The sequence below is a fragment of the Ylistrum balloti genome, unplaced genomic scaffold, assembly GCF_031769215.1.
Source record: "Ylistrum balloti isolate Yb309-2 unplaced genomic scaffold, AGI_CSIRO_Ybal_v1 Utg369758, whole genome shotgun sequence".
NCBI classification, from domain to species: domain Eukaryota; kingdom Metazoa; phylum Mollusca; class Bivalvia; order Pectinida; family Pectinidae; genus Ylistrum; species Ylistrum balloti.
In genome coordinates, this window is record NW_026781958.1 from 1,421,478 (window position 1) to 1,448,484 (window position 27,007).

General features: G+C 34.4%; 2 protein-coding genes across 3 annotated transcripts; one reads left to right on the plus strand and one right to left on the minus strand.

Moving 5' to 3' along the window:
* Window positions 1-1,446: 1,446 nt before the first annotated feature.
* Window positions 1,447-25,537, minus strand: LOC132543521 (general transcription and DNA repair factor IIH helicase subunit XPD-like). Of its 2 annotated transcripts, XM_060207032.1 has the most exons (25): window positions 25,511-25,537; window positions 24,989-25,088; window positions 23,872-23,949; window positions 23,133-23,195; window positions 22,577-22,693; window positions 21,438-21,557; window positions 21,218-21,271; window positions 21,031-21,093; window positions 20,606-20,729; window positions 20,151-20,247; window positions 19,587-19,696; window positions 19,439-19,462; window positions 18,721-18,889; window positions 18,214-18,332; window positions 17,741-17,880; window positions 17,303-17,404; window positions 17,043-17,106; window positions 15,855-15,946; window positions 15,222-15,251; window positions 6,739-6,831; window positions 5,555-5,627; window positions 5,205-5,275; window positions 4,768-4,911; window positions 4,132-4,275; window positions 1,447-2,685 (listed from the first exon to the last, which is right to left on the minus strand). In XM_060207032.1, the coding sequence occupies exons 1-25, from the start codon at window positions 25,513-25,515 to the stop codon at window positions 2,590-2,592; spliced, it is 2,292 nt and encodes a 763-aa protein (XP_060063015.1). In that variant the 5' UTR covers window positions 25,516-25,537; the 3' UTR covers window positions 1,447-2,589. The 2 variants fall into 2 exon arrangements, with proteins under 2 accessions (XP_060063015.1, XP_060063017.1); XM_060207034.1 differs by lacking the exon at window positions 25,511-25,537 and having other exon boundaries at window positions 24,979-25,022.
* On the plus strand, window positions 10,787-12,322 carry LOC132543504 (uncharacterized). The gene has a single exon (XM_060207013.1). The coding sequence runs from the start codon at window positions 10,787-10,789 to the stop codon at window positions 12,320-12,322; it is 1,536 nt and encodes a 511-aa protein (XP_060062996.1).
* Window positions 25,538-27,007: the final 1,470 nt, after the last annotated feature.

Sequence of the window (27,007 nt, forward strand, 5' to 3'; positions counted from 1 at the left end):
TGGGTGTTGCATCTTTCATATAAAGTTCAGATTGTTTGTTCTTCTGATATATAATTGTCTTTCTTACCAAAGGTGAAAGTTCAAATTCCCCATTAATAGTCCCCTTACGGTGAAATCGGAGGGGACTATAGTGTCTCCGTCGGTCTATCCAGATGTTGGTTTCCAGACAATAACTTGAGTAAGGATGGATGGATAGGAGTGAAACTTATTACAATGTTAGGTTATGAGGTAATACTGATTGGAATTGAGTTTGGGGTTAAAAGGTCAACTACAATGGTCGCTGAAGCTAAAATGGTTGAAACTCTATACAATGTTAACTGATGAAGTAATACAGAGTGGAATTATGTTTTGGGTCAAAAGGTCAACTACAAAGGTAACTTACTGAAAATAGTCTTTTATAGTCAAATTTTAGTTTCTCAATGATAACTCCAGAGAGGATTAATGGATTTGCATGAAATTTTCGCTTACGAAGTAATACAGAGTTTGAATGAGTTTGGCGTCAAAAGGTCAACTACAAAGGTCACTGTCACTCAATAGTCATTGGTCATATATTGGCTTCCAGATGATAACTTGTGATAGGGTTGACTGATTGTAATGAATAGTAACTGTAAGCTTGATGTTAATGAAATGCTTTATCCTGTAAAATATTTAAAGTTGCTAATTCAGTCCAACATAACTTTTGCTTAGTATTTAATTATCCCATCTATGCCATTTCATACAAAACTTCCCACTTCAAAATCTGGAGTTGCATTTCCATGCATTGTGCTGTTGGTATTTTATTCCCAATGAGTCAACATGCCCTAAAGTATAGAATTATTATATCACTTGATTCTTATATTAAAGATGTCTGGCCTGAATAGGTAAAGTGAGCTGCTGTCATTGTGTGGCATCCATTGTTTGTCATTTTGTTCTTCAAACAAATTCTGATGATTTAGTGTAAAGTCATGATATTAGGCTTTTTGGTACCTGGAATGCAGCCTCACAAATTTTGCAATAAAACAAAACAAAAAGAAAGACCATGATCCATATTCAAGGCTTTGAAATTTGTTAAGACACTTGAAAATCTTTTGGATAAATCAAGAGGCCCTGAATTATACTATTTGGCAAGCAAGTTTTATGGATGAAGCCTGACAAAGTTTCTGAAAAGGAAGCATCCTTACCGGGCATTATGAACTAAAGTGTACCTCAATATTATTAATGGTCTCAAAGATCAAATTTCTAAAAACACTCAAACAATTGCTTCTAATTAAACTAAAAAATCTAGAATCATGATATTTGTTTGTAAGAGTCCTGGGATGAAGCCAAATAAATTTTTTAAAATGGAATTACTATAATCCATGGAAGAGATGTTAACAACATGCAGTCAAAGCCTGAGTGCTGAAGGCCCTTTAAGGTCTCACACAATCAAATTAACAAAACAAATTAATGGAACAAAATATCTTGCTAGAAATATTTATGAAGTATTTTATTCATGAAATGTTTTCTTCTAATGAATAAATATTATGTAATCAATTGTCTGTACACAATATTCTACAGAGTTCAATGTTTTGGAAAAGAATGTATAATATTCAAATGCATATCAAAACAAACGTCAGATATTTGCACTAAGATCATAATCTGTTGCTATACAACTGGATTATAACAATTCTCACAGTACCCAGGTACCTGATGTAAAGGATGAACATACTGTATGGTTCAGCAGATGTCTTAGAGATAGGTTTTAAGTACTGGGTAAGTTTGGAATTTTTTTTCTAGACATGCTTAACCATATACTACTGCAGAGTAAACAGTTTGAAACTTGACAACCTGAAAAAGATGGACATCCTCTGATCAAGGCACAAAGGAATTTTAATGAAACACGTAATCTGAACCATTCAGATGTCCATATTCTGTACCAAACATCTTTCTGTGAGTCAGTCATGCATCAGTCTGACACTAGCACCAATTGAGCTTATCAAATATAGACTTCCACAGACACACCCACCATCTGAACTAAGAAACTCCCGCATCATACAATGAAGAGCAGAATCTTCAAGGAGTCATGTACACCAAATGAAGTGCTGAAAACCCTGATTCATACACACATCTGAACTACAGACACTCCTCGGTCACACACACCAAATGAAGCGCTGAAAATTCTTATTCATACACACATCTGAACTACAGATTCTCCTGGGTCACACACACCAAATGAAGCACTGAAAATCCTGATTCATACACACATCTGAACTACAGACACTCCTCGGTCACACACACCAAATGAAGCACTGAAAATCCTGAGTTCAGTACTACAGAAACTGAGTTCTACACACCACTTGAAGTGGAAAAACTTCTCTGAGTCACACAATCTATCTGAACTCAGCAACTCAATAGTCACACACCTGAATTAGAAAAAGTAAGGAATGCTTTCCGAACAAAGCAAATGGAATACTGCATACACATCTATCTCGACCAAACAGCATCTAACTAAGTTAGATAAACACCATCTGAATAAGACATGCACTTCACATGATATTAGCTTGTCATGTTGCTACCAGATTCAAGCCAATTTCTGAATTGTCTATAGGAATGACTGATCATCTTACACCATCAACTGATTAGGACCATCTTCTGCTGTATTTTTTTCTGCATCTCTTCAGACTCCAGCTGTTCCAGTGTGAGTAGAGACAGTCCCAGCTGATCCTCCTGTATCAACGTGAAACAATGAATATTTTAAGTAAAATAATTGATCAGTAACATAAAAGGAAAGATCGAACAGAACGTAATGGAAACAAGTTGAAAAAGACTTCAAACTATACCAGGAGTCATGAATGATGCTAGTAGAAAAATTCCTACAATCCACTATGACACAACACCTCCAAAAGTCTGGTCAAAAATGGAACCAAATTGTAGGCCACCAAGACTGCTATCAATTCTCTGACAGCAGCACCAACATTTCATTTCAAAGTATTGCATTTAGATTCATCGTTCAAAAATTGTTTGTCCAAATTCAACCAAAGTGGTGTATAGCAATTTATGCAGTTGAAATCTCAACAAATCCATTATTTACAAAATATCTTGTAGATTAGGAATGCTTAGAAGCTGGACTTTAAAAGTGTTGTGTTTAGCTCAACCTTTCTTAACAGCTTTTCCAAACAAATTTGGAGTACAGCTTTGTATCACAGACATCTGAACCCATCAAATTACTAATATTATCAAGTACTAATTGTAATGGGGACCATTATAAATGTCCCCCAAACGACCCCATCAGCAGTAAATGATCACAATAATCAGACCTGCAGTCATGCCAAACAAGAAAATCGGACAATATCTTAAATTTGGCCAAATTTTGACCACAGAGATGACCGATTGATGGCCGAATGAAAAAATTGACCACAGCTGACTGCTCAGATGACCGATCGATGGCCGCATGAAAAACGGACTATGCCATTTTGCTCCTATAATGCCGTCTAATACATATATACCAATTTTCACAAAAATCGGACAATATCTAAAATTTGGCAAAATTTTGACCACAGATGACCGATTGGAAAAATTCAAGTGGCCTGCACTCCGCCTCGCATGTATGAATATGTGTGTAAAGTTTTGTTAAATTCCATGCAATAGTTTTTGAGAAACCCTTCGCAAACCTCGCCGGCGGAAGAAAGTGGAAGAAATAAGAATAATATAAATAATAATAATAGTAATAAGAAACGGAGAAAACACAATATGTTCCCCCCCCCTCCCCCCCACTTTGTTTGGGGGACATAATTATATATTTTTCAAAATTATTTTTGAGACAAAAAACTTGAGATTTTGAAACTTGACTACAAAGTCTTAATGGCTTATTCTATTCACTTCAGATTTAGTTTAAAGACATATTGAAATGAGTCCTGTAAAACATCCAACCCATCATCCTCTTCCTCCGTAAGAGTCATATTTTTACAATTCATCAATATCTTATGATGAAAACACACAGAGTTTACATATAATTAGTTAAAAAAGGACTTGAAAATTTGGTATTTTTGAAAGGGAAGACATAATCTGAGTTATTTAAATTTGCATTTTGCTTAAAAATTACAATACTTTGTACAACCATAAAAAGCATGACTGCATGCCAGCACTTAAATTCCTAAACAATGATATACTCACCCTGCTGAAAGGCTGTGCCATTTGTCTGAGGAATCGTTTAGATACCTGAACAGCTTCATCTGTTGATAGGTTACAAAGATTGTCCGATAGGTTTTCCTGCATCCAGCGAGGTAACTTTCCCCGCTTGTCAGCACGAGCAAACCTCTGTATGACAACACATTTACATTCTCAATACAATAACCTTATGAGAAACAAATCACTTTTAAACTAACATATGACAAAACTGAGCATTAGATTGGTGTCATGCTCCTGTCTGTTGTGTACAAGAGAAAATTTCTGCCTGCCATATCAGCTCTTTCTTTATAATGTTCCCAGTATACAGTAAGGCAGCCACTAGCTACTAAAAGGAGACCTCATCTCAAAATGACCCTGGCTGTTCACAAGGTTATAAACCCAATAAACAAACCTGTATTTTTTATGACTTTAAAAAAGACAATGACTGACCATCCTGTATTACTAGTAAGACATATACACCTTTATGTGAAGAGAAACATTTTCATGTCAGCAAAACAAGTCAATTTTATTGTACAGCTTCATTTCTACCATTACTCAAATAAATAACCAAAGATATCCTCATCATACACATGTTCCTTGACAACAAAAAAGGTATCGTGGTATGATACAAGCATTGCATACCTTGTCAGCAAACACCATAACTCCATAATCTGTCTTCCCACGGAGAACACGTCCCAGACACTGCGCAGAATGTCGCATGGCATCAAATGTGAGGAAATCATTCTCTCTGATCTGATACTGATCCCGCAGGTACTCGAGTCGAGCCTGTGGATAGGTGTCAACATGTCTTATCTCAATGGCAGACCTATAAGTGTTATCATGTGTTATCTCAATGACAGACCTGTCAGTCTGTCAGTCTATCTGTCTGTCAGTCAGTCTATACACTGTTTGTTATATCCAAAATTATTTTTCTTCCAGAGTCAATAATTACAAATTGTTGTTTCTACAATAGCTGAAATTATAACATCTCTGAGATATGAAATTTATAAAATGATTATAGTAATCCTGTATCTAGACCATGAAGGGAGATAATCAAGGATATTATTGGCTATTTGTACCTTAAGAATCCTACTCTGGGTGTAAACATATGGCACGCCAAACATGATTACAGCACGGCCAAAGTGATGATCTACAATATAACCAACAAAATAAATCAACTTTTATACCTATTAAGATCACAACAGATACTTCTCTAAATACTAATGAGTTAATATGGTGTGTTATTGGAAAGTCAATTTCTTCTCAGATTTGTTAATTATTTTATATCATTTTAAATTTTAATCGTCAACATTTGTATCACAAATGCCTTCGACCAATATAAAAGCTCAGCATGTTCTCTTTCAAGTAATAAAATTTAATACAAAAAAACAAAACTACTTGTGTATAATGAAAGAAATGGTCCCAGTACCAAAATCAATTCCTTCCGAAACTTTGCCTCTTGCCACTGACAGCAGCACAGCTCCTCTACCATTCTCACAAGCCTGGATCAAACAAGGTGTCAATATTAGCAAACTATCATCAATACAAAGAGTTCTGTGATATATATGTAGGAGGAAAGAGTAATGAAAAACATGATCTGCCTCAACTGGGGCCTAAATCTTGTTTTCAAGGAGGATTAACTCTATCCATTTGACAAAGAGAAATTCCACCTAGCTGAGGCTGGTGACTTCTACACTAATCCCTCCTGCACAAGTCTTCTGCCCAACAACCACTGCCCTGGTTCTTTAATCTCCATGGAAACACCTCATTCTCATATAGCTCTTACCCTTGGAGTGGTCAATGGTATCTTATCAGTTACAGGACATTCTCTGACCCCATTGGCGGTCATTAACAAAGGGAGGTAAGTCTGGGAGGTCAGATAACAGAATGCAGTAACAAAAACATGTTCTGCCCCCTCTGAACCCCAAATCTATCCAGCCTTTTGCTTTCGATGTTACAGTCTTAAAATATATGTCTCTATGCTATCCAGAGAAAGTTGTTTAACAACTTAAACACATTTTGTAACCATGTGACCTTCATACAGGGCAATATTATTTGAACAAATTGATAGTCTTTCATTCATATATGCTACAGGCCTTTACCTAGGTTGAATTAATTATTCATGAACAGTTTTGTATGGACTTTGATTCATTTGCTAACAATGATCTTGAAACTAAGCAAAGTTAAACCATTAAAACTAATCCTTTATCACGGGCTACCTCCAAACAAATATCCTAAAATAATGGTAACTCCAGAAAAAGCTCTTTATAAATTTTTTAAACATTTGATTCCATCCAATCAGGCACTGCAAAGGTTGTTACTTAAATGACTGAATAGAAAAATCTAAAAACATGAATAACTTGAGAATAAAACAAGTTGTCCAGGAGAACATCATAGTCTGTTTCAGGATTTCAGTGAAATTGCTTGTGTGTTCTGAAATTTTATCAAAATTGCTACAAATTTTGAAAAGTAACAAGTTATTTGAGCAATATCATTTTATCCATCCATAAGACAAATCAGCTCACAAGGACTTCCATGTAAAGTATAACCATCATTTTCAAAGATTTTGAAAGGTCTGAGTGACCTTGAAAGTAGGTCAAGGTCAATACCCACCTTTTGATAGTTGAGAAGGGCCAGTGTTGTCTCTGCACCATCCTGTGTCTCTATAAACAGCAACTTGTGTTTCTGTACCTGGTCAATGATCCCCTGCATCAACATACAAAGAGTGTAACTTTATTTAGTAGCTATGACAAGAAGTATTGACACAATAAAGATGTTACTTTATCCCTCACTATAACAGGATCAACACCAAAAATGTTGTGTTTATATATCCTGTAGCCTGGACAGATAAATGTTAGTATATTCTGTTACTTTTTATGTGGGTTGGACATACAAACACAAACTAGAAGTGTTGGTACAAATGTCCTCCCAACAATTACTGACCTGTTTACAGGTGAATATTTGGATTTACTGACTCCCAAAGGTGATATTTCCAGAGGCTGATGTAAATATCACCCTTTCTCAGGTTGATCAATCCTCATTTTCATATGAAAACATCACCTGAATATGAGAATTTATCAAGCCCGAACACAATAGAACAAAATCTTGTAACTACAACCCTGCACAATATTCTGAGAGCAAACGAATATAACTCTGCTTCTATCTGGATTTTTCACCAGGATTCAAATCTGATCTGTAACTCCATAGATTGAAGCCATACACCTCAAATTTGAAGTTGTTTTCTCCAATGATAAAATAAAACTGGTCCCGAAAAATTGCCATTTTGCACAATATTCTATGTTCAAGAAGTCATATCTTCATCTTAAATTGGATTGTTTGACAAGAAATCTTTGACTCCATAAGTTGAAGCTATACACTAAATGTAAAGTCGTTTTATCTCTGAACATAAAAAGTCTGTGAAAAACTGCCATTTTGCACAATAGTTTAAGGGCAAAGGGATAAATCTTTACCTTATGTAAGATTTTTCACCATGATTTGAACTTGATCTGTAACCTCATAGGTTGGAGTCACATGTCTGATGTAAAGTGATTATCCCTGAACAGGAAAAAAAGTCTAGAAAACCATTTAGGAATGTTTGTATGGGCAGATGAGAGCAACACCACAGACAGTGTATATGTCCCCTTCCCCTCACCCTCGTTTCATGGCAGGGCAATAAAAAAAAACAAGGAAAAATTAACAAGACATTGCAAAAAATACAAAGCAATGTTCAACCATGAATTGTGCCTAATGCCTGAAGTTCCCTCTGAAAGATCTGGAAAGGATTTTCTAAAAATACATATGTAATAATAATGACCTTGACTTTGATCATAGCACCATAACACTTCTGAAGTGGTGACAAGGATAGTAACATTGACCTTGACTCTGAAACCATGAAACTCAAACTCATGTGAGTTATCATTGTCCTAACATGATTTTTTTATACAAATTCCTCAAAGAATGAAGCTGTTTGAATGATAAAAAGGATTTAGAAAAAAATAGTAATATTGACCTTGACCTAAATCCAACAACCCAGAAACTTAAACTCAGGCAAAATGTTATGACCCATTTTATGTGTCTGATAAAAATTCCTCCTGGAATGAATCTTTGAAATTATATAATGAATTTATTCTTTTTTCTCTTCCTTCTACCTCCAATCACTTGTATGACATTATGCCATTACGCCATTAATTAATCAGAACATGAGGCCATGACCTTTGACCTGCTGACCTTTTGTTATCACTGCATGATGCAAAGTAGGATTTTTACCAACTTCATTTCATAATTCTGTCACAAAATCTTCCCAAGCTAAGAAATAAACCATTTGACTTGATAACTGACCTCGTGACTTTAAGAAATTTACTGAGTAATTCATAATTTGAAACCAATCAACTTTATACAATAAGATATTATTCAGTTAAAAAATGAAAAAAAAAAACTTGACCTTTGACAAAGAGAAGTCTAGTTAAAATATAATAACTGCTGACTTTGACATTTGATTCATGACCTTGATGACTGTTCAATATTATTCTTCATTTAATTCAAATCTGTTTTGCAAAAATAATATAAAAACAAAGTATTTACCAGAAGCAATACCAGATTGAATAATATTTCAGTAAAACTATTAGCTGAAGAATTTGATATAACTTTCTGGGGAAGAAATAAAATTTGGTGCAATGTAGTTATATGATCACAATTTTTTTTAAATTTTAATTTCATGAGAATCAGAAACCTGATGGAATCAATTCTTAATTTAATTTAGCTTTTAAATTGTCTCATATATTGATTAATCCCATGCCAAATATCAAGCCTTTCAAAATGTAAAAAAAATAAAACAATAATTTAAAAAAAAACCACACATATTTGTTATGTATGATACAGATAATATAATACAAAATCAATGTTTAATGTAAAATTAAATGAACATAAATTAATATTATGGTAACTGTTATCACAAGAAATATTATTCCATCTTTTTCTTTTTACAATATATAGGTAAACAAAATGAACTGTGGCAATTTTATTCAAATACAATTTTGGCAAATAACTAACAAAAATGTTGTCTGTTATTAAACCAGTCAAATTTTTAAATGCTCCCATCACATATGATAAAATTGAATAATTTCATCATAAAGAAAGTGATTTGTGTCACGCTGAAAGTCATTTACTAAAATGACACCCAAGCTTACATGGAAAATAACTAACAGAAATGTTATCTCTTATCAAACTAGTCAAGATTTTGAAATGTTCCTATCACATACAATTTGTGATAAAATTTAATGATTTCATCATAGAGAAAATGATTTGTGTCACCCTGAAAATCATTAATTAAAATGACACCCAAGCTTACATGGATCCTCTTGATAAGAGTTTGATTAAGGTCATCATTTGGGTGTCATTACCATTAACCTTTGACACTACCAATCAGGTGAGCCTAATTGTCAGCTTGGAGTTAATCAATGGTCTGACAAGCCCATCTGCGGGAATGATCTTTGATGTTATACCAAGTTTTCACCAGAATTAACAGGACATTTCTAATTGTCACTTCAATGGATACAGCTTGGTTATATCTTCCAAGAAAATCAAAGTCCGAAGTTTGTTCATATCACCATCAAGGTAAGTCCACAATTTAATGATGATTTCTCAAAAATTACATCAGATTTATTGTTGGTAACATATCAATGCAATATAGGTAAGTCTATTCTAAATAAAAATGTGATAATGTCAAGTCCTTTTAAATCTAAAAAAATCATGGCCAACTTTTGCTTTTTATTGCATTACATTTAAATTTTCATCTAGTAATAACTGATAAGTATAGCTTTTTATATTCTTGTTTTTGAAAACCTCTGTTGAGAAAATATAAAAATTGTTAAAATTGAATTAAAGGCCATATGGCAGGGATGATTTACTGCATAAAATGTTTGTACAAAAACAATGCCTGGGTGAAAATAATGCTTAGATAAAAATATCTTATTGTTGTTGACATGCTGTTTAAGTAGTATGGTAATATCTTATGCTCGTATTAAGTTCCCATTGATAGAAACTTAATTAGAACTTTTTTTCTGTCGAATTATGTGTAAAAGATATTACTTATTAGATATAAACAAAATATGAAACTTTCTGAATACAATACATTTACATTTTCTTTTGAGAAGGTTTAGCTTTAATTTAATTTACAATAAATTTTGACATGTAACTATTTGTCTATAAACTAGCACAAGAATATACATGACAGGTGAAACAGTGGCCTAGAGAGTTTGGGCATCTTGGTCACTCAGCCTTGACCAGGTAATGTATAGCTAGGTTTGGATATATATACAATAACACCCCATGAACTTTGCATGATCTGTTTTGAAATTTTTGGTGCCTTTTTCATTGACCAATCAGAGAACAGGGGATGATACATATTCTACCTATTGCCCATGTCAGTTGCTCTACATGCATACCAATGAGACAATCTTGACCAATAAAATGTCATTGACCTTTTCATGTGACCTTATCAGTATATAAACATGCAGCTCCCTCTGTTATGTGCTCACTGTTTTGTTTCATTCAGTTGTGTGGTGATCTGTCAAAATTGGAGGGAAAATACAAAGACTGGAACCAAATTATCACCTACAGCAATTATCTGAGGCCTAGTTGAGTTTATTTCACCTCAAGGATTATGGAAGTGAAACAAGAGACACTGGAACAATCTGACAAATACATTAACAGTAGTCCTACTCTGGATGAGATCTACACTGACATTTGTTCTATATACATTTCGGATATTGACAGTATGGTTCATGGTGATCGTACTACACCTACTGGAGGCCTACCTCCATGTCTACCCTCCTGGGACTGTTCACCGGTACCAACCTCATTACACAGCAGTATGATGCACCTACGTTCTCTCTCACCTGACCCTAGATACGAGGAGATCCCCTCATGCCAGCATAGTGAGTATTATAACAATATGAATTGTCAGGACACTATTTCGCAAAGCTCCACCTCCCAGAGTTATCAGGAATGGGGCATGTATAACTGGGAACATTTCCCTGGGTACAATACACACAGATATGATATTCCATCTAGTCTTACTGACAGTGGAAGCTGTTACTACAAGTCTACCTCTGTACCCCTAACTCAGCAGTACAGTGATGATATTGCCCGTTGTTCCACACCTGACCTCATCAACACCTTGTCCTCACTTCAGACTGACAGGGACATTCAGAGTGAGAGCTCTACCCATACAAACAGTGCTATTGACAGAAAAAGCAATGTGGCTGTGATACAAGAACATGGTACATCAGCTATGTTTATGCACCTTGCACAACGTTACCAGGACAGTGGTTATAGTTCAGACTTGTCCATGTCACCGGTCTATCCCTACAAGTCCAAAACCACAACTAAAAGTAAACAAGATGAGGACGAAGAGGTTAAGGACTGTCAAGTGCACCTCAACAGCAACCTAACTTCAGTTCAACATATACCCAAATTCAGTTCACTGGAGAAGGCTTCCATATCTATGTCACAGAGTAACATACTAACTTCACTACCCAGAGTCTACTCCTCGTCTCGAAAGGAGAGTCAAATTCAATCCAGTGATGTGTCCTCATCGGATTACCCTGCCTCTTTGAATGCTACCAAGGCTTTACACAGAATGCCTCCAATTCAACCCAATTCTGTGATTTCAAACAAACATTCCACCAAACGACAGAATCAGTCACAGGAACTGGATGGACCAGCCAAACGTAAACCTGTGACACCAGCATCAGAGACTGATGATAAAAATGATGTATTGACACAACAACTCCCTCCAACAGACAGAAAGACCATATTCCCTAATCACCAGAGTAAGTCAAAGACTGATCGTGACAAGAAAAGTAGGCACAATCAGCCACTAAGTCTGCAGGCCACCGGTGCTATGATGAGTTGGTATGAGAGCCACCGAGAAAACCCTTACCCCAGCAAAGTAGAGAAGGAGATGATGGCAAAACTTGGAGGAATCACTGTCACCCAGGTCAAATCTTGGTTTGCTAATAAACGTAACCGCAACAACAACACACGACCCAAGGTACAGAAACGTCAGATGACGGAACGCCTGATGAACATTTGCCATGAGCTAGCACGAAACTCTCAAAATCCTACCATGAACAACGCAGACATCATTCAGAAACTGTCCACCATTATCACTGTATCACCAAGTGAGAATCTGTGAAGTGTGATACTGTGCTGTGTTATGTGCTGAACTGGGGTGTGTTACCCAACATTACATTTATACATATTAACATTATTTTTGTGCCTGGAGAATGGACCCAAGTTTAAATGTTGCACCCATTGAATGTGATGCAACTGCTCCCTCCTACATATGTGCTATTAAATATTACAGTGAACATTACTAATTCTGATTTCAAGTTGCTAATAATCAGGTGTAAATTTGTGTTTGTGAAATAATTATTTTAGCTATTTGCATTGTGTCAATATCATGTTTTTAAAAGAATTTTCAATTGAAATTGACATGAAATGAAATATGTTTTTTTCTAATTCTGCCTGTAAAAATGTGGTAGTAATCATATGGAAATCAAACTAATATTAACTCGTATTACAAGAAATTAATATATATTATCAATGTAGTCCTGATACAAACCAGGTATCAAATAACTGAAATAACAAGAGTTATTTCCCCTGTGTAATAGCTTACAAAAGATATTCTTGATACATGCATTTGATTATCTTCCCCGCTGCGTCTTTGTACAATTATCTTTTTTATCTTGAAGAAGAATGTAAATAAATATGTGCTTGGATATGAATCTTTGCCCCAAATAATAACTGATTCTTCTCCCCAACACTAAGCGTAATTAATTTTAAAGTCAACAAATAGACCTTTTTCAAATTTATATCTCAACAGAGCAAAGTCTATTGGCGAAGTTTACAAAAATCTCATTCTTTATACATTGATTCGATTGAATTGATATTTTTTTTTACATTTGTTAATAATTCCGTCCCCCTCCTACATTGTATATCTGTTTTGTTACAAGTTACATTTACATTTTGACAATGTGTATATTTTGTTCGAAGTTTTGTAATGTTTTTAAAGTTAATCATATGCTTATTAACTGAAGCAGATTGTCATGATACAAAAATGTCAATCTGGTTTTGTTGAATTGTTGGTAAAATATTACTTTGCAGTACTCGGGTTTGGTGGGAGAGCCTAGCCTCCTCATACTTCACCAGATAGCTGTTAAGTATCTGGTTTGGTGGGAGAGCCTAGCCTCCTCATACTTCACCAGATAGCTGTTAAGTATCTGGTTTGGTGGGAGGGCCTTGCCTACTCATATTTCACCTGATAGCTGTTAAGTATCTGGTTTGGTGGGAGGGCCTAGCCTCCTCATACTTTACCAGATCGCTTTTAAGTATCTGGTTTGGTGGGAGGGCCTAGCCTCCTCATACTTCACCAGATAGCTCTTAAGTATCAAGGTTGGTTGGAGGGCCTAGCCTCCTCATACTTCACCAGATAGCTGTATAATCTATGGTTTGGTGGGAGGGCCGAGGGTACTCATACTTAATCTGACATCTGTTATGTCCCTGGTTTGGAGGTAAGGGCTGAGGGTACTCGTACTCCACCAGACATCTGTCATGTCCCTGGTTTGGTGGGAGGGCTCAGGGTACTCATACTCCACCAGACATCTGTTATGACTCTGGTTTCCAGGGAGGGTCGAGGGAATTCATACTCCACCAGACATCTGTTATGTCTCTGGTTTCCAGGGAGGGTCGAGGGTATTCATACTTAGTATAGTGTCCATATCCAGATATGGTTTGTAGAATTCAATTAGCTTTTTTGAGTCGGGTATAAAGTTTTACGTATTTTTGTGCAACACTCATTGTACCTGTACTTGGCTGTGTTATTATTCTTATTTTATTGAGAATTCCTGACTTTGTGATAGAGTATGTAACTACCTCAGTATCTAAATCAACACTTTCATGTTTATGTACCATGATAAAGGAGACCAGACACAAAACATTTTGCCAAATTAAAACTGTTTTAAAATATGTTACATGTTAATACTATCAAGTGCTTTCAAATATGTGGATTTGTGCTTTTCATATCTAAATGTTGAAATTAGTAAATATGTGTTGAAAAAATAGTTATGAGGAATCAAGATAGTTGTAGTGTGAGGAAGTGTGTTGTAAACCAGTAAATATGGTGAGTAATAATGAAGCAACATATAAATAGCTTTGTATTTATTTTTGTAAGAAAAATATACAATGCTTTGCAGAAATCTTTTGTTTTCTGATGACAATAGTTAGCAGTTATATTGATGTGCATGCATTGTAACATGTTGGTTCCTACACTTACATGAATATTTTTATGGAAGTATTTTTGAAAAGGAAGCATAACTATGATGGAATGAACAGTGGTGAGAATGTATTTATAAGTGTGAAAATGATTTTTGAAAGTTGAGTGTGTTGGTAAATTGGCTATGTGTATGTGATAAGGTTAAAAATGCTGTGTAACACACAGAACACGACGATTCCAAATGTACATAATGATATACTCCAGAATGAATGTGTAAATAATCTGGAAATTATTTGTATCCATACAAACTTGAAAATTCCTTCCTATATATGTACAGAAATCATACTTGCATGCATAACAACATTTCAACATTTGTGTTTTAATAAAAATGAACACAATGACATCCAAACTTTGCATTTTATTTCTATCATGTTAAAAAATGCAGATCAAACTGATCGATGAATATAAAAAAAACAAAAACTGGCAGAGGAAGTGAAGCTCTTTTATTTTCCATGACTATTAACACATGCAGCGATCCTGTGAAGAGCACATGGTTTATAAATATACAGATTCAACATACTGAAAAATGAACATTAGTATCTGCCTCATACACTGTATGACAGATAAATGTACTGTACTGCCATTTTCAGGTCTGCTAAATGTATGTGACTTCTTAAACTTAACAGTGGGGGACTACAATGCTTCTTCTAACAAAAGATAGTTTTTCTTAACCTACGAAGAATTTTCATGAACTCAATTTTTTGTACCTTCATTTTAATTTAAACAGGATATATTTTTTATAATATTAAACAAAACATACCTGTTCATACCAGGAGGCCACTGTGGATTCCTGAAAAACATAAACAGACATTATATAGACAGGGATTGTCTATTTTTCATGATACATGTATCTGTATAATAGATTTAAAACTTGACAAAACTTTTAACTGGTGTCTGAGTTCTACAAATATTTGAAATGCTATGTGTTCTTACATAGAATGTCTGAAATTAATTTAAATTCGTTGCTAGGGCAACTCTTCACAAGCAGACATGATGACAAATATCAAACTAATTATTGTTGCTGTTCAGTGATCTCATCATATCCTCTTTGTATGTATTCATTTCTGACAGGAGAGGTTCCTATTAATGGGATTTAAGCCAGTAAGCTCAGCTTAACAAAGCATTAACCATAACAACAAAGTGGTGGATACTTGATTGTGTCTTGTAGTTCAGATTTGTTGTGTTGTCTTTAAACTGTCTTGCTGCATTAGATACTCTTTCTTGATGAGAATATTTGTAGAAGTTTAAGTGCCTTGATATTCCCTTTTAAAACACACTTCACTAAATTTTGAGGCATATTGACAAAGTTTAGTTATTTTAACTCTCACACAGAAGATTCATTGAAGGGAAATAACTTGCCCACAATCTTGATAAATTCTGTTCAGCTACTTACCATGTACACATAGCTCGTAAAAAAACATACAATCCCATCTGGAACTATTGCAGAAAAGTCTACCAAAAGGTTGCCATAGTTACGAATTACAGCTGCAAAAAGAAATAATTGAATTATATCCATTCTTCAGAATATCTTTTTGACCTCAAACTATGAAGCTGAAAAGGTTGTTTCTCATGAAATATTTTCAGGTCATATGGAAGATTTTATTTGTACTATAGCCTTAGAATGATGTAAAAAAAAGACTTCACAAATCTTAATTAACAAAATGAAGAGATTAAAAAACACCATAATTATTCTTCAGTTCTCAGCAAATATACAGATTATACTAACACAACATCATACAAAATCTACTTGGAAATATCTACATGTGAAGAATAAAAAAAGGACTGAGAAAGCCTACAGGAGTCCAGAATGTGAAAGGCTACACAGGTCTGGGCTGAGAAAGCCTACAGGAGTCCAGAATGTGAAATCCTACACAAGCCCATACTGAGAAAGCCTACACAAGTCTGGACTGAGAAAGCCTACACAAGTCTGGACTGACGAAGCCTACACAAGTCTGGACTAAGGAAGCCTACACAAGTCCTGACTGACGAAGCCTACACAAGTCTGGACTGAGGAAGCCTATACAAGTCTGGACTGAGAAATCCTACACAAGTCTGGACCGAGGAAGCCTACACAAGTCTGGACTGAGGAAGCCTACACAAGCCTGGACTGAGAAAGCCTACACAAGCCCGGACTGAAAAAAAATCCTACACAAGCCCATACTGAGGAAGCCTACACAAGTCTGGACTGAGAAAGCCTACACAAGTCTGGACTGAGGAAGCCTATACAAGTCTGGACTGAGGAAGCCTACACAAGTCCTGACTGTGAAAGTCTACACAATCCTGGACTGAGAAAGCCTACACAAGTCCTGATTGAGGAAGCCTACACAAGTCCTGACTGAGGAAGCCTACACAAGTCCTGACTGTGAAAGTCTACACAATCCTGGATTGAGAAAGCCTACACAAGTCCTGATTGAGGAAGCCTATACAAGTCTGGACTGAGGAAGCCTACACAAGTCCGGACTGAGAAAGCCTACACAAGTCCGGACTGAGAAAGCCTACACAAGCCCGGACTGAGAAAGCCTACACAAGCCCTCTATCTGAAGACTTGTTTATTTCACATTGATCAGTAAGTGTTATTTACCTATGTCTTCTCTAGTCTCAAACTTTGTACTCATGGCCACTTGGTCATTCCCTTTGCTGACAATCTATGAAATAAAAATATCAATGCAATATCAGTTATACAGGAAAAGTGTTTTTTTTCTTAAATTAACATCGCAAACTCTTTGATTTTCTGAATACCATAAGTAAAGTTCCTAACCTTCAAATTCTAGTTTGAATAATTAATTACTTTGCGAATAACAATCTTATGGAATTGTACAGTGATTAACCAATGAAGCTCACCATGGGACATATACAGGTACGGGCCAGTGTCATAGAGAAGGATGCCATGGTTACTGGTCGAAAGTCCAAGATCTTAGGATACATATCTAATGGGGACAAAGTCTGAAAAACAAAACATTTTCTTTGTTTTCCCCTTTGTGCATCAACATCAAGAAAAACAACATAATGCTTTAACAGTGAACTGATTTTAAATATCATGGCTGGATTTATGACATAATATTTGATTACACATAAAATATTAATGTTATATTGATATTAAATATATTCAATTACTTACAAAATTATCAATTTTATATGAATATTTACATACAAAATATCAATATTACAACCATATACTAAATTATGGTCCTCAATCTCGCATCTAACTTTTAATAACCTGCCAAAAAGTGTCATCAGTAAAGATGTGTGACACTGAGTGTCACTGATTTAATGACTTACTCCAGATGTGATAACAACAGACTGGAAGCGATCAAACACAGGTTTGATGGCTATGGAGGCATCCATGCAGCTAAAATTTAGGATCGGGTTAGATATCGTTGGTGTTCGATCATCAAATGGCTCAATGATGAGAGAAAAACCTACAGAATTAAAATTTAGATTCAGTTATTAGTCGTGTCAACACATATTACATGAATCAAAACATTAATGGTAACCTTCTATTGTAATGATTCTTATAGCCAAACGCTCTTAGATAATATTGTTCTTGATAAGTTCTTTTTGTTTTTAATACAAACGACGCCTAACTTTTATCTCTACTACTTGTCTTTAGATATTCAGCTTGTTTTTTTCATGTCATTAAGAAAATTATGCAGACGACTAATTTATTGTTATAAACAATAGCTTTACCTTTTATCTGTCTGATGCTAAAACAGTATTGACTAACAGATATGGGAACTAATCTATACATTTACCTTTTGTGTAGGTGCTGACAAGTGTGGCGAAGTGAGACATGAGAGTAAGAGGGGTGAAACTCTGAAGGTCAATAATTTCTAGTGTTCTAAGCAAAGACCTCAGTCTTTCAGCACAAAACCTGTGACAAACATAGAAAGGTCTTCATACAAAAAAATCAGGAAAGACACTTTACCAGCTAAATACACACGTTTCTATTGATCTGTAAATAGATCTGTACATATAGATTGATCAGGGAGTGGTTTAAACTGCAAGAATGGTTTATCTTGCAATGAAAAGCCAATTGCAGAAGTTCAACAGTTTTCTTCTTATGTCTTACCTTAAAAGTATATCATATTACCTGAATAACCAGACATGTTCACATTTTTATAACAGTTCACACGATTTGCATCAACAGATTGACAGCTTTAGGAATAATTTCCATAAATCCTGATAAATCTATATGAGTGATTAGTGGTGCGGCCTAAAAAGATCATGTATGTGGCCTAATTAACCAAAAGGCTATTTACCGAAGTGGTTTACGATCTATGCAGACTTTTTGTGCGCAGTCCTTTAGAAATGAAGGTGGGCTCTCTGACACGACATGCTGAACCCGCAGACGGATCTTCATGTACTCGAGGAATCTCTTCATAAAGGCAAGAAAGTGCTCAGCATTTCGTATATTACCTGGCACAGCCTCTGTCAGCCAAAAATACAGGTAAAATTCTTTATCAAATAATTTCTTATATTACCTGGCACAGCCTCTGTCAGCCAAAAATACAGGTAAAATTCTTTATCAAATAATTTCTTATATTACCTGGCACAGCCTCTGTCAGCCAAAAATACAGGTAAAAATTCATTATCAAATCATTTCGTATATTACCTGGCACAGCCTCTGTCAGCGGAAAATACAGGTAAATATTCTTTATCAAATCATTAAATATAATAAAAAGAATGTATTTTTTCAAAAATATTTTTTTGCAACCAATCTAAACAGTATATACTAACAAGTTAAAAAATTTGAATTAAAACTGATTTGAAATTTGAATTTTCATACATTTTTAGACTTGCAATGTTATGTTATGCTTTATCCTATTCAGGTATTAAGACCTAATATCTGTAAATGTATTAGGGACACATGGAGAAACTCTATCAAGGTATTTCAGGTCTAGCATTTATGAGACAAGTGTTATCAGTGATAACTTACAGTTGATGAATTTTTTGGAAATGCATGTTACAGTTCCTTACCTTGGAGAATTTGATCTGGTAATACTGCAAAACAAAAGAAATTAAGACATTGAAAGTTTCTAAAAATACAGGATTCAAAAAATGTATTTGCATAAAAAAATTCATTACAAGGTACAATAAGACTACTGAGATATATCACAGAACTCACCTGGATTAGAGAGAACAACGTCAGTTTCTCTGTTGATGTGTGCCTCCCTCAGCCCATCAACCAATCTCCTATACTCGTCTTGAAGACGATCTGTGTCAGAATCTTTGATTCTATAAATAATTTTAACAGTAAACAATATTACATAATTTAAAAAAAAGCACCACCTCCTGAAGCCTGGTAGGCAAATAGAGTATTCTACTAACTTCTACAGCTAGAATACAAATATGAATTTGTTTGTAGAACAAGGATATTGGTTTTCTGGAAATTTCTTCAGCTGGAGATTTTTCTTGAAGCAAAGTTACAAAATGGTAGCTAACAAAGACTTATACCTAATTATTGATAATGATGTTATTGTAAATACTTACAATGTTTTTTTTAAACAAAGATAAGAATTATAAATAGAATCACATTGCCATTACATTATCACCTGTTAATTAAGAACAGTAATCAATATATTGCATCATCTGTTGTTTACATTCTGCATATCATTTTCCTATGACAAATCCCAAGTGATGTTAAGTGGATTTTCCAGAGCTATCATAAGTAATAACAATACAATAATACCTGTTGATGTGTTTGGTGAGGGCTTCTACATTCTGGGTACATTTGTCCAGTGTTCGTCTACTGATAGTTACACTCATTGATTCTATACATACATTATCTGAAATTTTACAAAATACACATTCATACATGTCAACTCATTTTTATTTTTAATGATTTGGGAATTCATCCCAGATCTAATAATTTTATTTTTAGGCATCTAGAGTACTTAATTTTTTAAACATAAATTTCTGTTACTGTAATATGTACTCTCACTTTGAAGACTAGTGTGTTCACATACAAGATATCACAGTTTAAAGAACTATAAAGACAAAATTTGTAGAAACACCTCAATATGTACAAAATATATTTTTTCTGCTTTTGAAGGGCATAATATAAGATCTTAATACATGTCCTTTGATAACAGCTATGGCTGGAACCTGTTAATAAAAATCAAATAAAAAAAAAAAAAGCAATACCTATATTATGAGCTTCGTCAAATATAACAATGGATTGTTTTGAGAGTTCCTTGGACACCAAGTCTGCAATCTTAGGATCCAACAAATAGTAGTAGCTGTACACAACAATATTTGCATGGGAAATCTGAAATCATGACATCAAATCTTTAGTAAAGTTCTCAGAAAATAAAATCATGTATCATATACATAGATCCTCTGTTGTGTTACTCCAATAAAATGTTCTATTTCTTTTGGTAAATTCCCAATGATATGATTATCTGATTTTTTGTATTACTTTTCTATTGTTAATTAATCAGAAAAAAAAATACTGAAATTAAACCTGTAATTTTAAATCTTCACATTTCAAATTTGTGATAAAAGTGAAATATAACAGTGCTTGTTTTTATGAGTTCTGTATTAGCTTTGACACCATAGTGAAATCTTACAGCGTATCTTGCCAAAAAATAAGGACACCATCCTCTTCGTCTTCCAAAATCTTTGAGCTCATCCTGAATAAAAAGAAAGTTCCTATTCAATTTCCGATGTAGTGTAAATATAATTCGGCAAGTGGATTTGAGATTTGTATCTGAAAAGCATGATGTTTATCATTAAAGAGTAAAAAGCTGTGCTCACCAAACCATATACTCCTTCAGATAAGGGAACCTCTCTTCCATTCATATCAAATTTCTGTGAAAAGACAGAGAATATGCAGTTAAAAACTATATGGTAAAAATGAAAATTTTTTTATGCTTCCAAAACTATCCATTTATTCTAAATCCCTCTCCCCCATTTTTTATCTTACAAATTATTTTTGATCTCTGTCTTTCTATCAGACAATTATTAGCTGATTTACCTCGTAGAAACTGCAGGAGGGAACATTTTCGGGGTCTCTCTTGTGTCTCATCCGTACATGCGTTGCTGTCAGCTGGTGGCAGTTACTATCTACAGTCTTACCATCCTGATTCTGACTCACCTGCATTCAGCAATTGATGTTCTTTATATTCAAAGTAATATAAACAAAGATGCAATACTAACATTTTTTAATGTGTGTCACCTTTTCTTACTGTAAAGTCTTTAAAATTTGCCAGGCTCATATTTTGTCAGTGACAGCGTCACACATGTCCTGATACACAGCTATTAAGCCTTGTGCTTGTCTATATATTGATATCCATGTATAGACATATATATTACATTTTTTGAGATTTTGATTCCCAGTAATGATATATATAACTTCACTTTATATTTAAATGGATATTCAGCACAAATCAGGATTTCAAACAATAATTCATAAAAAAAATACTGAATGTATCTACTTATGTTCATATAGAAACTCTATACCTCAATTTACCACATTAACATACTTATAATATTCAAATTCTCTATAGATCTAGCCAGATCAATTTCCCACATTAGCTTGACAATGATAAAGCCACAATAGGTTTATATTTTATTCGCCAAAAAGTAGTAAATATTTGCGCATATCTTGAAATTGACAAAAACTCAGCCTAACAAAGAAATGGAATTCCAACCCCAGCAGATACTATAAGTAAACAGTGGGTTGACCTATGTATTCAGTGAATACTTAACACAAAATCTTCAATTCAGTCAGTAAATGAATTAAAGATTTCCAAATATGCTATATTTTGACAATCTATTTCTACATTGGCGAGGTATTTCCATTGATTTCGTCTGTCTAAACTGACATTAGGAAAGAAATTTTGATGCTGACAATAGTTTTTAAATGTCATTAGAAAGAGTTTGAAAGAGAAAGGTCAGAAAGTTGCCAACTTGTGCAGAATATCCCTCTAATGACCATGAATAGAGCCAAATTAAGCTCTCCTTAAATACTACCAAATAAAGAGCGTCATTAATTACATAAGCATCATTTTTAAATTAATTTTTTATAACCATTGTTTTATCAGCTACTCACCACACTGATTAATTGCTGAGAAATAAGTTTGTATTTTGCTATTCAGTTTACACTGATGTTACCTCCGGGTGAATACAGAGATTTTTCCTTGAACTGAGAGCGAGTGCCATGATCTTCGGTCGTTCTTCCCCTGCCTCCCTCTCATAGTACTGCATCAGATTCTTCAGTTCCTCAACCACCTATCAATACCAGATGATATGGTATGAAACGCGATGCACTACCTTTTAGTTCAATAACTTGAGTTCAATTATACAAAGATTTTTTTTTTATGGAAATGGAAAAAACTGACACTATTCAGTAATGACAGGTACAACAAGTATCATAGCTTAAACTACAGAACAAAAGAATAAAGACTATAGACTAAAAGTAACACATGTATTAATGTCCTTAACTCAAGTTTTGATCTAAATCAATTTACATGCAAAAATCAACAGATACAACAAATTTTTTTCTCCGTTTTACCTTTTGGCCTTATTTGATGACAGCTGAAATATATGTTTTTTGTTTATTGTATAGCAGATTTTACATAGGTAAAAAAGAAAGCCTTGGCAAAAGGGAAATTTGAAAAATGTTTCCCTGTTGAGGTGTTTGTAAGCGACACACAGCAGTCTTTCTCACCTTTTCTAATTCTGGTACTGTTCTGGAGCAGTAGATCACTTTAGTGACATCTAGAGGATAGGTCTGAAACACAATAAACAAACTTATGTTGAACACTTTTACATGGTTTATGATAGGCATCACTACAGTACAATACTGTATGATGTTAGTCACTGATGTATATGGTGTTGATGATGGGTATGTTATTTGTATGTAACAGAGGGTATGATTTATTTCAATGCTTCTGTTTGGATTTGAACAGGGAACCCCTGGTTTACTAGTCTAATGCTCGACCGATCAAACGAAAGAGAAATTCATTCTAGCCAAGCGGCATATTGTGGCTAATATTTACCAAGGTTACATAAAATGGATGGTCGAGAAGTGTAATAGTATGGAGTCACCTGCCTGATTGTGCAGGACTTTTCTGGGTATTCTGGTTTTACTTTCATTTGCTTCCATGCAAAACACTGATGTATACCTTATGGTGTGTCTACAATAGCATAAAGAACTGGTCTATGATGCTAATTTTTGAGTGAAGGTTGGTGTCCTGTTTTGATATGTATGTGTGGAAAATCTGCTTGAATGAAATATAGAAATAACAAAGAAGTGATAAAAGCACTTATGTCTAATAATAGATAAAAAAAACCAAACTATATGTACTTCGAAAAAGATAATTAAATAGCTAACAGTCAAATTTGTGATTGGTATGATCTGAGTATTTTACCTTACTAGTAAATACCATGACAACCAAAATATTTACCTTCATATAAGCCACCGTGAGAGAAAGTAATGTGATGGTTTTTCCTGTTCCAGAAGGCATCTCCAACACACAGTGACCCTTAAACACAAGTCATATACATAAGATATACATCGTGTATGTACATGTAACAGAGGTCATTTTTCATCTCAATGCCTCCGCTAGGAATCGAACCCGGGACCCCTGGCTTACTAGTCTGACGCTCAACCAATCGAGCTAAAGAGAAGTTCTCTCTAGCCGAGTGGTATATTGCGGCTAGTATTTTACCAGGGTTACATACTCCCCCTCCAGGAAATAACTCGTCCTCGAGTTTCCAGGGGTTACAGCGACGCCGGTGGGGCATGGCTAAGTACTATTCCCGGGTCCCTACATGGGCGCCAATGTAACAGAGGTCATTTTTCATCTCAATGCCTCTGCTAGGAATCGAACCCGGGACCCCTGGCTTACTAGTCTGACGCTCAACCAATCGAGCTAAAGAGAAGTTCTCTCTAGCCGAGTGGTATATTGCGGCTAGTATTTTACCAGGGTTACATACATCTCTTCTTAAATTGTCCCATATGAAAATTATTACTTGAGATTGTAAACAAGTTGTAATTGATCACACAATTAAAATTGAGAAGAAAGCTTTTAATTACATTAAGAAATTCTACAGTGCAATCTGTTGATTACATAGATGTACATGAAGAAGAAAATCTATAATTATCAACCTAGGTATCTTCGATAGCTTGATTTTATCGTGTTTCTAGATGAACAACAAAAAAAGGACACGTTTTTAAGATATTTTAAAAATCATATTGATAATAAAATACATAAATTTAAAGACATTTGATTTTAATAAGTTTTCATCTTAGAATATGAAAATTTAGCATTTTCACAGAAAAAGAAAATAGAAATACTCATTGGACGTGAGTGCTGTTAGCAAAGATATATAAGTGATAACTTCAAAATAATTCTATCTAAAATCTTGGAAAAGGAAAGCTCAAAATAAACTTTTATTGATAAAAAATGATAAAATACAATCATATAGTCACATGTTTTTTCATATCTTATACAATGCAATTGACTAAAACAGAGACATCATGTTACTTATCAATTGGAAATTTAAGTTACATGAATTTACTTTTGCATCCAAGGACCGCTTCAGCTCCAGCATGTACATATACTGTTCCGGATAAATGTAGTCAAACGGAAAATACACCAACAGGCCATCCACATTGATTCTGTTAATGTAAAAACAGATAATGTTTTAGAAGATTTCATTGGGACTTTAATGTGTAAAAAAAAAACAAGAAATTATGACAAAGACTCGAGCTATATTCCATAACTCTTTAAATTTTGAAGATTAAGGTGCGCGTCATTTTACTTGTAAATTATGAAAATAGGAGAGATTTATATCTACTGTTCAAAACTATTGTATGAATAGATACAATGATTCAATTAACACACATCGTTAAGGTTAGTGATATATATAAATATACAATTTAAGGAGCATGGCTTCCATAACCAACAATTCATTCTACTCATAATCTTGAGTGTACTGAACACCAAACTTGCATGTCTTATATACATGTACAAAATATATTAAAGTTTAGGGTATATTTATACTGTACAAATGGATGTCATCGTAAAATATTGGTCATACTTCATTCTGACAGTTAATTGTGCTGACTTCTTGAAATTATCCTCACGACAGACTATTTAACGTTAGGATACCCAAGGGAGATAACTCATATTATTTCAGTTAATCTAACTGAAAACAAGAAATCCGGACAAAAAGTTCCGGAAACTATATATATATATCATTGAGATATGCTTATTTACGGTTAACTCAGGATTTCGAGCAAACACGTAAACACATTAGCATCATTTAAACAAGAAGTGATATTATCCTTACTAACACCCTCATTTCTGTTAATATAACACTTTTATTAAACAAGGCATTAGTTACGTGTTCTCAAAATTTACCAGCTTCACACCATAAGTACTATTTGTATACTTTATTACCTTTTTTCAGTGATCATTGAGAGTCTGTTAACAAAAGATACTTCACTGATTTTTAATAAATTCATTTTTCAAGAATGTTTCTGTTGTATTGATATTACAGAAAAAATCTAAATATTTTGTAAAAAAAAAAAAAACATTTATTTTCCCAGTGGATTTACTTTCATTGATTTTGTTTGTAGCTTTAATCAATGAACTGATAAAATAAGTATACATAGATTTATTAATCAATGCCCGGTATCTCCCAACAACACATTAATATGAATATCATATTATCTCTACCAAAACCAGCAGCCTAATAATGAAACATTACTGGTAATTAAGTTAAATTCCAAAGCATATTAGAAATGAAATATGAAATGTATACACATGTTTAATAGATTTGAGCCAAACTCTAGATGGAGCTCAACCAACTGAGCTACCTGGATACTGATGATAGAATGAGCCCAATTCTGCTAAAATATATATAAATATATCATACATTCGTGTCTTTTTTCTTTTCTGTTTCAGTTTCAGCGGAAGACTCAGTAAAGGTGTGTTGTTCCAACAAGACAATGCCCATGTTCACAAGTCTGTCATTGCAATGGCTGCCATTAACATCTGTGGATTTGAATTAATTGAGTATCCACCTTATTGGCCAGATCTCAGTCCATCGGAATTTCATCTACTTCCAACATAGAAAAAGGTCATTTCTAGTACCAACTTTCAGTCAGATGATGGCGTCATAGATGCAGTGGAGGACTTTCTGAACGGTCAGGAAAAAGGACTTCTTCAAAAGTGACATGGAGGCCCTTAAACATCGTTGGCTAAAGTGTATAGATACTACAGGGAATTATAATGCAATTTGTCTGCCAAAATTCAATATTATTAAATATGAGGCTCACAACTTATCAATCAGCCCTTGTAAGTCTTCCATAAAAAAACCTGACCCGTGAAGGGAGTCGGTGACCTCACATCAACTGGTGCCATGAGGGTGGTACATATGGTACAGGGTGGTTAATGAAGTGATGTATGTTGCTTGTGTAGCTGGTGGTACAGGGTGGTGTATAGATGTATGGGGTTGTTTGTGTAGCTGGTGATACAGGGTGTGTATAGATAATGGCGTTGTTTGTGTCGCTGGTGGTACAGAGTGGTGTAT

What these genes read in the sequence shown, in the direction of transcription:
- LOC132543521 (XM_060207032.1), bottom strand. An exon ending in CGTTGTTCTCTCTAATCCAG is followed by an intron (nt 19,463 to 19,586) that starts GTGAGTTCTGTG and finishes TTTGTTTTGCAG; the next exon opens with TATTACCAGATCAAATTCTC. An exon ending in ATAGATCGTAAACCACTTCG is followed by an intron (nt 18,333 to 18,720) that starts GTAAATAGCCTT and finishes TGTTTGTCACAG; the next exon opens with GTTTTGTGCTGAAAGACTGA.
- LOC132543504 (XM_060207013.1), top strand. Translation starts at nt 10,787, where the DNA reads ATGGAAGTGAAACAAGAGACACTGGAACAATCTGACAAATACATTAAC.